The 13,526-nt window shown below is 40.3% G+C and overlaps 1 protein-coding gene across 1 annotated transcript in view; it reads left to right on the top strand.

The window, feature by feature from the left end:
* The window catches only part of chd1 (chromodomain helicase DNA binding protein 1), an 85,978-nt gene that overhangs the window by 53,139 nt on the left and 19,313 nt on the right, over positions 1–13,526 (top strand). The window contains exon 25 of the mRNA XM_088011305.1: positions 4,338–4,476. Within this exon, the coding sequence (XP_087867431.1) occupies positions 4,338–4,476 (139 nt within the window). The remainder of the gene's footprint in view (positions 1–4,337; positions 4,477–13,526) is intronic.

Raw genomic sequence — 13,526 nt, 5'->3', positions numbered from 1 at the left:
ACATTTTATTTTTACAAAAGTAATATTTCTATTGATTTGTGTATCATTTTTAATCCAACCTGCTGTCAGTGAGCATTACTCAGTGAGTTTTTTTTTTTTTACTCAGTGCATGGGTGGGGCATGTCCAGTGGGTGATCAGACAAAATGAGCAACAACTGGAAAATCCTTGGACTTGGGTCAACAAAAGGTCACTTCAAAATGTCAAATTTTATCACGAGTCATTATATCGCAAATCACTAGCGGAACAAGTCAGCGTCGGGCTGGGGGGCGGGGCCAATGACCGGGCCCCTCACGTGTATCACCTCCGCTGCTGGAAACTTTTGGGGTTGGGCCAGGAAGCACATTGGCTAAACCAGAGGTTCCCAAACTGTGGGGCGTGCCCCCTAGGGGGGGCGCCGTGTCATTGCAGGGGGGGCGCAGGAAGCCGTCTGGATGAAAAAACAAAACAAAACATGAACACTGTATGCGCTGGGTTTTTACCTTAGAATGGCCAACTCTCTGTTATTCCTATGTCAATTTGATACAGTAGAGGCTTCCACACTTCCCATATTTGTGTCCTCTGTCACTTTTATCAGCAGTTAAAACCGTTTAATCCGTTGTTAACATGTTGTAACCTGTTTTTCCGAGCCGCCTTTAGACGCAACATGAGCACTACGACGCTCGCGCTGGGTTTCCACCTGTGAAGGAGACCTGCTGCTGTGCGGAGCTACGTAGGTTTGTGTTAGAATCACGGCAGCAAACCAGCAAAACGCAAAGAACTTTTCACAGTTTTTCCCTCCAAACTAACCGACTGAGTTGAGTAAAGCTGTTGGATGCAGGTAATGTTAGCTAAAAGATGACTAGCTAATATCAATACAGCACCTTAAGCTTAACAAGTACCTTGTAGGCTACCGATGTTGGTGTCTATTTTCAGCTACGTACATTCATTTTGCCCCCAAAAAAGTCGATGCCCTCCCCCCCCACCCCGTCACACGCGTCGTTTCAACCAGACAGCCATTTGTAATCCATAGGGGGGGCGCAGAAAAAGTCTGGGAACCACTGGGCTAAACCATGAGTGAAACAGTCACTGGGACTGACTAATATATATTCCATTGAGGGACAGTAACTTTAACATTCTGAACAGGCGAGGGCGCACTTTAGGCCCTAAGATACAGATGCGCCACAAAAACAAACATTTTACTTTCGTGAAAATTTTAACTCACGATAATGACTAATGGGAGCCCTGAGCTTGTTTCTCTGCAACGAGACGGTCCATCTGGGAGTGATGGGAGAGAATGACACCTGAAGTGTTGCTTATATCCACAGCGTTCTTGGTCTCAACGTGGCGAAGCAGTTTGAAGCTTCATTGCCTCATTAGCAGCCGGTTGCCGCATTTTACGCAGAGCGGGCTTGTAATGTTTGACTCACCTACCGGTCCGGGATAAATCCATTCTCCTGTCTCTTCTCTGGGCCTTTTCCCCTTTGCAAAGAAACTTTCCAAAGACATCTGATCTGTTTCTTACTCATTTTGCTGCTTGTGGGCTCAGTGTTGGCGCGCAAGTAACAGAGAATCCAGCTAAAGGATTTTCAAAATAAAAGATCCTCCAGGCTCAAATAATACATAAAACGGAAATATTTAATTATTTCTTGCGCGGCCTGGTACCAATTGGTCCATGGACCGGGAATGGGGACCACTGCTTTACAGTACAAACCACAGGGTGAATATAGCAATATAAATTATTTTTCCATGATGACAGGTGAGGCTCTGCCTCATCTTCATGTGACCACACATCACTGATATATATATATATATATATATATATATATATATATATATATATATATATATATATATATATATACACACACACACTCCATATTCCAAATCATTATCCAAATTGGATTTAAATGTCATAAAAATAACATTTTTTGTTGTGCTATTAAATTCATTGTGTCTCAGGGTTCTTTGAATATCTATAATTAATTTCAGAGACCTGGGTTGATTAGTTTGCCAGGTGAGCTCAATTAAAGGAAATCTTCTGTGTATCACCAATCTGAGTACACCTCACACATTTCTGCAGATATTTAAGTATATCTTTTCATGGGACAATTCTGACAAAATGACACTTTAACACAATGAAAAGTAGTCTGTGCAGTTTATATAACAGTGTAAATGTATTCTTCCCTTGAAATAATTCCATATACAGCCATTAATGTCTAAACCATTGGCAACAAAAGTAAATACACCCCTAAGAGACTACACCTCTAAATGTCCAAATTGAGCACTGCTTGTCATTTTCCCTCCAAAATGTCACGTGACTAGTTAGTGTTACTAGGCCTAAGGTTTGTATAGGGAGCAGGTGTGTTAACTTTTTTAGGGCTCTCACACTCTCTCATACTGGTTACTGAAAGGTCCAACATGGCACCTCATGGCAAAGAAATTTCTGAGGAGACAAATTGTTGCGCCACATGAAGATGCCCAAGGCTGCAGGAAGACTGCTAAAACCCTGAATCTGTGCTGCAGCACAGTGGCCAAGATCATCCAGCATTTTTAGCTGGGTCCACTCAGAACAGATATAGCGTTGGTCATCCAAAGTAGCTCAGTGCACGTGCTCAGCGTCACATCCAAATGCTGTCTTTGAAAGATGGGTGCAGGGGTTCTGTCAGCATTGCTGCAGAGATTGAAGAGGTGGGAGGTCAGCGTGTCAGTGCTTAGACCATACGCCACACTATATCAACTTGGTCTGCATGGCTGTCACTCCAGAAGGAAGCCTCTTCTGAAGTGTGCACACAAGAAATCCCGCAAACAGTTTGCTCAAGATATGTCAACAAAGGACATGAATTTCTGGAACCAGGTCTTGTGGTCTGATTAAGATTAATTAGTTTGGTTTCAGTAGTTCACGGTACATATTGGAGGTCATGAAATGTAACTCCCAAACATCTGCTGCACTCTTGCAGCCCCAGACCATGGCATTCCCACCACCATGCTTGTTTGTAGGCATCACACACTTATCTTTGTACTCCTCACCTGATTGCAGCCACACATGCTGGAGACCATCTGAACAGAGCCTGATCCCCTCCCTGATTGTACTGTGAAGAGATTTGTGGCTGATTCAGAACAAAGATGGGTTTATGCAGATAAAGGCACAATGAGGAAGGTTTCTGTTGTACAAATTCATTGGATTAAGAGAGCAGCTGCTAAAATGCCGGTGGATGGCCACCACATCCAAACACGGCTGTGACGTCAGCAAGAAGGTGGTGGAGTCATGTTTTGGGCCGAAATCATGGGGAGAGAGCTGGTCGGCCCCTTCAGAGTCCCTGACGGTATGAAAATGACCTTCGCAAAGCATATGGACTTTCTGACTGATCACTTTCTTTCATAGTTCAAAAAGAAGAGCCGTACCTTCAGTAGCAAAATCATCTTCATGCATGACAATGCACCATTTCATGCTGCAAGGAATACCTCTTTGTCATTAGCTGCTATGGGCATAAAAGGGGAGAAACTCATGGTGTGGTCACCATCCTCCTCTGACCTCAACCCTATTGAGAACCTTTGGAGTTTCCTCAAGCAGAAGATCTGAGGGTGGGATGCAGTTCATATCAAAACAGCAGTTCTCGGAAACTATTTGACATCCTGCAAAGACATTCAAGCAGAAACTATCCACAAACTCACAAGAATGGTGCAGGTGATATCAAAGACGGGGTCCTATGTTAACATGTAACTCGGTCTGTTAAGATGTTTTTCATTAAAATAGCTTTTGATTTTAGTACATGTGACCACTTAATGCTGAACATTCAAAGAATGACCGTTTGCAGTTCTATAAAATATTTAGAAAATCTGCAGTGCATAATAATTTGGAACAGTGCATTTTGAGTTTATTTTTGAAAAAAAATACTGTTCTCATTGGGAGGTTTGTTCATTAAAATTTGATTTATACTGTAATAGTTAATGGCTTGAAAATTATACTGACCATCATTTGCATTGACCATTTAGGAAAATCCGAGAAAATATCACTTGCATAATAATGTGTGTGTGCGTGTGTGTGTGTGTGTGTGTGCGCGCGTGCATGTATTGTATATGTGTTATATAAGTATATATTTTTTTAACTCGCCTAAGACGAGAAGTTCTGATTAACTTCAGATAGTGAGGAAAAAAATGTGTATGCATCCTTCCATTTACTTTATGAAAATGTCTGTTTTCAGCTGTCTGAAGTTTCCCTGTACATGAAATTAGTGAATATATATTATATACGTATTGATATTGTACCTACTTCAACCTATTACTTGGCAGCATTACTTTATTTTCCTGGTATGAAATAAATGATTTTTTTTATTTTTTATTGTTCAATAATTATTAGGAGGCAGACGAGGAAAAGTGAAAGGGCCAACATTTAGGATCTCTGGAGTCCAGGTTAATGCCAAGCTTGTTATCTCCCACGAAGAAGAGCTGGCTCCACTCCACAAGGCAATCCCTGCTGATCCTGAGGAGAGAAAGAGGTAAGGTTTCTAAATTTATGTTGTGACTTTCGCTTTTAGCCAGTTCTTTTATTACCCTTGTAATACACACTGAAGTATCAAAACCTTAACAGTTACTACTTAACTGTTTAAACTAGGGCTGAAACAATTTTTCAAATGATTCGAGTACCTCGATTATTAAAATTGCTCAAGGAAAATTTACCTGCCTCAAAGCTTCGTTAAATTATATTTTATTATTCCGGCCGGAACATTATTTGCGTTATGCGTAGCTCTGACTTCAACCTCTGAGTTGTTGACCAAAGCTAAGTGTTAGCAGCATAACGTCCAATTTTCATGTTCGGCCCGTGGGGATTTTATTGATTGATGATAATGCCCGGGTTTTCATCGTTTTTGGGGGACCAATAAGCATCCTTAAAATGATTGGCGCGATGTCTGGAGTATGGCAGCCTTTTTCCTCTGGGAGCTGCTGGTTGAAAGTGAACAGTGGGAAGAGCACTGCAGGAGTATTTATACAGGTAAGCAGATAGACTGAACATGGCGGGCGGCTGAGTAGTTGATGGTTACAGTGTAAGTGTAGCTTTATGGACGAACTGCACAATAAATTTCTTATCATCCCGGTCTCCATAAACGGGTGGCGGAAATCATCGTGGCGGTACACAGCTGGTAGATGAGTTTCTGAGTGTGACGAACTAAGGTGCTGTAAATATCCCGTATTGTTCCCCCCCAGCCCCCGTTCTTACTTTCGACCCTGGTCTACCGGTCCCTGGACTTACGTTCATCTGTCCCCTGGTCTATTTCCTTCCGTCCACTCCCCATCCCAAGCCCCCCCACAATATGGGAAATGTCGCACTGGACTCCAGGCGACATTTCCCATATTCTCAAACCCAAAGCTTGACAGGTTTGGGGCAAGGTGAGAGTTTATCTATTAAACTGACTGAAGATGAAAACAAACTAAAAGCTGGAGTAGAGACATTTTTTATAAGCGTATTTGTTTAATAATAAAGAGGCATCTTTATTATTAAATTGAATGTAATTTCAGATTTTTGTATAACTTCTCCTGTGGTTAACTTAGAAAGTTAACTATTATTGTTATTGTTTCCTAAACTACAAAAAAGTAACTGTTAGGGATGCTAAAAAATGAACAATTGGACTGATATTGATATCCGATAGTAACACTGGTGTTATGCCGAATTTATCAATATTTTATTTTATCAATTTTTTATCCGATTATACTCGATTAATCGTAAGAATAATCGATAGATTACTCGATTAGATTACTAAAATATTTGTTTACAACAGCCCTAGTTTAAACCAAATAAAGACTAGGAATTGAACTTTACTGGAAAGTTACATTACACCAAGTTTCTTATTTATAAAAAATGTAGAGTCATGTACAATTTTCTTCACAATTGTGCACCACTTTCACATTCAATTCCAGTGAATTATATTTATTTGTGATTCTAATATGTAATATAAATATGGAAAGCTTGAAGGGGTATGACTACTTTTACAAGACACTGAAATGTCAAAAAATTACAAGCAAAACAATGTATGTAGAAATGCTCTTTAAACAACAATCTGTTTCCTTATGTTACGTTTTTGTTTCCTTTTCAATGACGGCTTCAGAATGTCTACATTTTGATAAACATATTGTTTTCACCTCACAAAATTGAAACAGTTCAAGCCAGGTAACTACTGCTCTTGACCCTTTGCATGTGACGCCACACTCTCAAGAACCCCGCCCACTCCGCCTTGACAGACTTCAACAACCCAATGCACTCCTTTAAAGCTAGTCTAAAAACGGCTATCTGCAACCTAATATCACTTCTATTTAGTTGATTTCATTGTAAAATGGTCATAGGATGCTGCACAGACAAGGATGCAAACCAATCTTGTCATTTTATTGCATTACTTTTAATGAGGAAAGACAGGCTGGCGATGGATAGCAGCTGTCAATAATAATCACTATCAGCCTTCGGTGTAAATGCGGATTTTCAGCAAATTCTTTTGACAGGGTAAAAAGACTGTCATGTACTTTATAAGTATGTATCAAATATCGCATTATGAAGAAGGTATGCGACAGTGCCGCACCGTCATGTGGCCTAGCACATATGGAAAAACTGGTTAGCATCTCCTCTCTTGTACGTTTTTAATGTTGCTCTGTTGTAAGAAGACACGCTTTTTGACATAGAGACATAAATCATGTGGTGTGAATTCAGGCAAAGTCTGCAATTTGATAAACAAATCAGGAGGGAGGAGAATTCAAGGATATTTTTTATTGTCATACCACCTTTACTTGGGTCCCATATTAAGAAATATGCTACACAAAATAAATAATGAAGTAATTTATCTCATATGGATATGTATATTTTTTTTAAAAAGTTTGTGTGTAAATAATTTATAAGATGAAGTTGAATTTGGTGCAGCTTTAGTTCTGGAGTCTGATGGCTGAAGGGGAGAAACTGTTCCTCAGCCTGGTGGTTTTGCTCTGGATGCTCCTCAGCCTCCTGCCTGAGGGGAGTGGCTGGAACAGTCTGTGCAGGATGGGTGGAGCCTTTGATGATGAGGAGTGCCCTCCTCCTGCATTGTGCTATGTAGAGGTCCAAGGTGGAGGGAAGGCTGCTCCCCACAGTCCTCCATGCAGCCTTAACCACCCACTGCAGATCCATCCTGTCAACAGCAGTGCAGCTGCTGTGCCACACAGTGATGCAGATGCAGAGAACACTCTCCACCACACAGCGATAAAAGCTTCTCAGGACTGAGTTCCCACTACTGCTTTGTTGTCACCATGTGACAGCTGAGGTGTCTTGTCGAGCAGTCATACGTCAGCAGAGTGAAGACGAGGGGCTCAGCACGCAGCCCTGCAGCGAGCTAGTGCTAAGGGTGATGGAGGAGGTGTTGTGGATCCTGACAGTCTGGGGTGTGTTGGTCAAGATGAACAGAATCCAGTTGACCAGTGTAGGACTCAGTCCAAGAGTGGCAGTTTCTGCACCAGGGTCTGTAGAAAGACCGAGAAGAAATCCAGAAAGAGCAGACGGCTGTAGAGTTCCTGCTCTCCAGGTGGGTGAGGGCTGTGTGGATCACCGATGAGATGGCATCAGCAGTGGAGCGGTTCTTCCTGTAGGTGTACTGATGTGGGTCCAAGGTGACATTGATGGAGTGCTCAATGTGGGTCATGACTAACCTTACAAAGCACTTCGTGGCTGCTCATGTTAAGGCTATAGGTCAGTAGTCATTCAGGCCTGTCACTGTGGAACACTTGGGGACAGGGACAGTAGTGGCTGTCTTTTAAGCGGGTCTTACAAATGTGAAAAACTTCTTCACATCGGCTGTGGTCACCCCTAGAACCACTTTTTTTATGTGGTATTAATCTGGTGCTGAAGGGGGAATTAGGGTCCTCAAAGCAAGCTTAGAATTTAAGTGCATCTGGCAGTGAGGAGTTCCTCGGACATTGTGCATCCTTTGTTTTTTTGTAAATTATAAAAATATCCAAACCTCCAAACAGATCGTCAAATAGCGAATGAATTATGAAAATTAAACCTGACAAAATGGGTATCAAAATAAAGATTCAATTGTGAGCTTTAATGTTATATTGGTACCAAACCTATAGAACCAATGTGCGTGATGCCCCATGCATATCAATACACAAACAGACCTCACCCGAGTCGCCCCTTTGAGCTTTTGCTCCTTCCGTAAGCTAAATGTGGCTACGTAGTGAAGCTAGCTAAAAGTGAATAACCTGAGTTTTAAGTCTCCCACATTTCTAAGAGCCGTGGAGTGAACCTCTCCTGAGCTTTTTACCGCGTGCACGGTTCTAGCGGGGTCACCGGTTTAACAGATTTTTTTGTGGTACTGCAAACTGTAAAGCCGACGACGGTGCTCTGCTGCGCTCCACCGTGCTTCTGCTGAGCGTCGCGCTAAGACTGCGGGAGGGGTAAACAGTTAAATCTAGTCAAAACTTTTACAAAAGAGGAGAAATTAAGCAAATATGGTCACTTCACCTCCTCACCTGAACATGGGGTTATTTATTCTCCTCCTCCTGTGGATCACACAGGTAGGCTTTGCTTCCCTGTCCTTATTATTTATTATAACAATAAGTATAATTATAATTAATTTTAAAAAGCGGATTAGATCCACTGTTTTTAAGGGACATGGGCATTATGCATGACGACCTGCATTTGTGTGGTTTAGGTTTGTGCTATTTGTGTGACACGCACATGATGCGCCTTAGCAGATGTGCTCTGTGGCAGTTTCTGACATGAGCGCCATGGGCATGTCAGTCTTACACACACCCCTTCAAATAAAGTGTTACCAAAAAATCTCTATTTTCTATGAGCAATATAAAAATAAGCTACTAAAGATAGCCACAAATAAATGTTATCTGATGCAGCAGCTTGATTGACATCTAGAAAGGAAGGTTCAATTAAATACTTAAAAAATATACAATTTTGATAATTTTTAAGTTTTATTACACTGTCAAATGATTTAACAGTCAAAAATTTTCTAAAATCTGATTTAAAAGAAAAATCCCTATTTCCTACCAGCAATATCAAGAAAACTATTGAAGATGACCAAAAATGAATGCCTTTTTTGGCTGTCCATTTTATTCAGCAGCCTAATTTACCTGTAGTAGAGAAATTTCATTGACATCCAATGGAAAAATACAAGTTGTGGAGTGGTAAAAAAAAAAAAAAAACAATTTTGTCTTTAACTGTCCTGGACTGAGCTTATTAAAATCACATAGCAGGCTGGGCAAAATAGCTTTTGGGGATTTGCTTCAAAATATATTTTTAATATGGTATCCCAAAAATGCCATGTCTGCTGTTAGGGTCAATATTGACATTTGTTTTATTTTTCAAAATAAATTCTTTTTAAAGAATCTTCTTTTTAAAAGTAAGCTACAGTGCCTTGTGAAAATATTCGGCCCCCTGAATCTTTTCAACCTTTTGCCGCTTTTCAGACTTAAAACATAAAAATCTAAAATTTGTATTATTTTGTGAAGAATCAACAAGTGGGACAATCATGAGGTGGAACGAAGTGTATTGGATATTTAAAACTTTTTTAACAAATAAAAAAACCGCAAAGTGGGGCGTACAATATTATTGGGCCGCCTTGTGTTAATACTTTGTAGCGTCGCCTTTTGCTGCGATTACAGCTGCAAGTCACTTGGGGTTTGTCTGTCAGTTTTCCACATCAAGAGACTGAAATTCTTGCTCATTCTTCCTTGCAAACAGCTGGAGCTCAGTCAGGTTGGATGGGGAGCGCTTGTGAACAGCAGTTTTCAGCTCTTTCCACAGATTCTCGATTGGATTCAGGTCTGGACTTTGACTTGGCCATTCTAACACGTTTATACGTTTATTTGTGAACCATTCCTTTGTAGATTTTGCTTTATGTTTGGGATCATTGCTGGAAGATAAATCTCCATCCCAGTCTCAGGTCTTTTGTAGACTCAAACAGGTTTTCTTCCAGAATGGTCTTTTATTCGGCTCCATCCATCTTCCCATCAATTTTAACCATCTTTCCTGTCCCTGCTGAGGAAACGCAGGCCCAAACCATGATGCTGCCACCACGTTTGACAATGGGGATGGTGTGTTCAGGGTGATGAGCTGTGTTGCTTTTACGCCAAACATATCGTTTTGCATTGTGGACAAAAAGTTGGACTTTGCTTTCATCTGACCAGGGCACCTTCTACATTTGCTGTGTCTCCCAGGTGGCTTGTGGCAAACTTTAAACCAGACTTTTTATGGATATATTTGAAAAATGCCTTTCTTCTTGCCACTTTTCCATAAAGGCCAGATCTGTCCAGTGTACCTCTGATTGTTGTCTTATGGACAGACTCTCCCACCTCAGCTGTAGATCTCTGCAGTTGATCCAGAGTGATCCTGGGTCTCTTGGCTGCATCTCTGATCAGTCTTCTCCTTGTTTGAGGTGAAAGTTTAGAGGGACGGCTGGGTCTTGGCAGATTTGCAGTGGTCTGATGCTCCTTCCATTTCTTCATGATGTTCTCTGCGCTTTAAACACAACCCTGAGACCATCACAGAGCAGGTGCATGTATACTGGACTTTATTACACACAGGTGGATTCTATTTATTATCAGTCATTTAGTACAACATTGGATCATTCAGTGATCCATTGAACTTCTGGAGTGAGTTTTATGCACTGAAAGTAAAGGGCCCAAATAATATTGCACGCCCCACTTTGCAGTTTTTTATTTATTAAAAAAGTTTAAAATATCTAATTCATTTAGCTCCACCTCACGATTGTGTCCCACTTGTTGATTCTTCACAAAATAATAAAAATTTTACAACTTTGTTTGAAGCCTGAAAAGCGGCAAAAGGTTGAAAAATTCAAGGGGGTTGAATACTTTCGCAAGGCACTGTATATTATGAATGTGCACCTTGACATGATTGTTGTGTTGTTTTACCAAGAATTCGATCAGAAGTGCCTTGAAAATGGTCGGATGCGCCTCGCTGGCTGCAGTGTGCACTCCCAACACATAAGGAACATATTTTCACAGGGGAACAGAATATCACACAAGACCTGGTCTGTGGAAACATGATTACTTCGTAGTAGAGACGAGTAGAGCTGGGCTGCTGATGTAGAGCTAGTGGAAAAGGTTGCTATTTCGTATCTGTACCCAACTGACATGACAGTTGCTGTGTCAGTTGTTGGTGGTTGCGGTAACACTTTATTTGATGGGGTGTGAGTAAGACTGTCATGCCACTGTCATAAATATGACAGTGGCATGACATGAATAAGTCTTCATGAATATTTATGACTGTTGTCATAAAGTGTCATTTGGTAAATCGACATTTTTAATACAAAGTTGACATTATTCAAAATTAGAGGTGTGCCGATCGATCGGTCACTGATCATAATCGGGCCGATTTCCGTGAAAAAGTGCATGATCGGTGATCGGCGATCATTGGCTCTTGTTGCCGATCACCTGCTTCTCATTTCCAACCTGCCTGTGCAGCTGGTCTCCTCTTTCCTTCACTCTGCGCAAACGCGCAGCAACAAATCCTAAGCGATGTGGAACTATAATGCACTGAGTGAATGGGGAAGTTTGCGTATTGCGGCGGAAAATTAAAGCACGTCAAAATGCATCAACACGATGAATCTAATATGGCATAAAAACAATGACATACTGAAGGGAGTTTGGCTACATCGAGGCTCACTGCAGTAAAAAAGACATACGGAGGATCAGATAGCAGGTAAAGCAGCGCACAGCTACAAACACTCACCCGGATTAGCATGACGGTCAGAAAGCTAAACAAATAACCTGGAAAATTATTTAAGTCTTTGAGCTGCGATGTCAGTCGCTGGTTCTGCTCTCCTGTTGAACCGCTGCTACGCTACAGGTAGTAATATTTGACAGATGGAGCTTCGCTTCTGCTCCACCTGGTAGTGACTCTCACACCGAACCTCTGCTTAAAGCTGCAGCATCTAACTTAAAAAATACATTTTACATACGTATTAAAACTTTCGCTGTCCTAACATGAGACAGATAATCTCTAAAAAAATAATCGATCTCCTCCCTGTTCTGCATAATTACTCCGCTCAGTCAGAAACAGCCAATCAGAGCTAGCAGTAATCAGCTAGCCGCCATGCTATCAGGAAGTTTTCATTCAGTAACTCTGGATTGTTTATTGTAATGGAACCTGTTTTTGCCTTTGAATGTTAAGTTTTATACTTGAACTTTTTGGCAATGTTGAGAGGTTTTATTTTGGCTCTTTGTATTATTTAGCCTCTTCAGAGCCTTCATATGTTATCAGTCTGTTAAAGATAGTATTATCAATAGCAGTACAATTTATGCCTGTTTTGTTTAGTTTTCTTCTTGGAAAAAGTTATTAAAAACAAGTTTTTGTCTAAATTAAGGTGAATTCATGGTTCCTTTTTCCACATAATGTAACCAGTAGGGTTTATGATAAAAAATAAATAAATAATTATGTGATCGGTATCGGTGATCAGTATATCGGCCCTCATGGGTGATCGGTATCGGTATCGGCAGGAAAAAACCTGATCGGCACATCTCTATTCAAAATGTCTTTGACAACATGACAATAACCAAGAATCATCATATGTCAAAATAGTAGTCATAATAATGTCATTAAGTGTTATTGCACTGTCAAACAGACAGTAACAAAACAGTAATTGATATTCCCGCTACATGAAACAAAGCGAAACAAGTAGGACCAACAATAAAGATTTCATTAAGCTTTATTACACTGTCAAATGATTTAACAACAGAGTCATTAATAATTCCTTTTACATCAAGTGGAATAAGTAGCACCAGTTACGAAGATGTCATTAAGTCTTATTACAGTGTCATTAATTCTATTTCTTTCTTCAAGTAAAGTGAAACAAGTAGCAACAATTATAAAGATGTCATTCAGTGTTACAGTGATAAATGCTAAGCTGACAAAGTCATTGATATTAAGTCTTACCTCAAGTGAAGTGAAACACACTGAACTACTTATAACTACCATCATAACTGTAGAACAAACCCTTTGAACAATGGAATAAAACAAAAGATAACTTGTTCTTCAAACAGAAAGTTTAACTTCTGGTCAGTATGTTGTTACTCTGAAAGAATGATTGAAAAACTAAAACAGAATTACTTATTCTTTAACTTAAGAAAATAGGTTCTTTCAACAGTCAGCCGTCCTTCGTCTTAGCCTTCCTGTAACACTCTGAAAACAGGGAGATCTTGTCTTCATTTCCTGGAAGCAGCTCTTTGAAGGTGTCCGGAAATGCTCAGAAATTATAGCTGTTCTTGCAAAAGTTGTGGTCAGTGATAATCATGGTGAAAGCCTTTTCATGAATTCAAACTTAGTGAATCTCTTCTGGTCCTTCTCATAGTGGGTGATAAACACATAAAACAATGTGATCTTAATTCAGCATTTATTTAAATACCATTCCAAAAATGTCCCTTGCTGCACACTGTCAGAATGAGAGACTGGCAGACAAAGGTCTAGTTAACATGACTGGTGGTTATAAAGTGCAATACAATTATTTCTTAATACAGGTAGCATTAGCTCCTGTTTAGCTTTAGTTATCACTAGAGCTAA

The sequence above is a fragment of the Poecilia mexicana genome, unplaced genomic scaffold (genome assembly GCF_051168715.1).
Source record: "Poecilia mexicana isolate PSO_F unplaced genomic scaffold, ASM5116871v1 scaffold_12, whole genome shotgun sequence".
Lineage (NCBI taxonomy): Eukaryota > Metazoa > Chordata > Actinopteri > Cyprinodontiformes > Poeciliidae > Poecilia > Poecilia mexicana.
The sequence above is the reverse complement of the archived record's forward strand: the minus strand, read 5'-3'. Positions and strand labels throughout refer to the sequence as shown.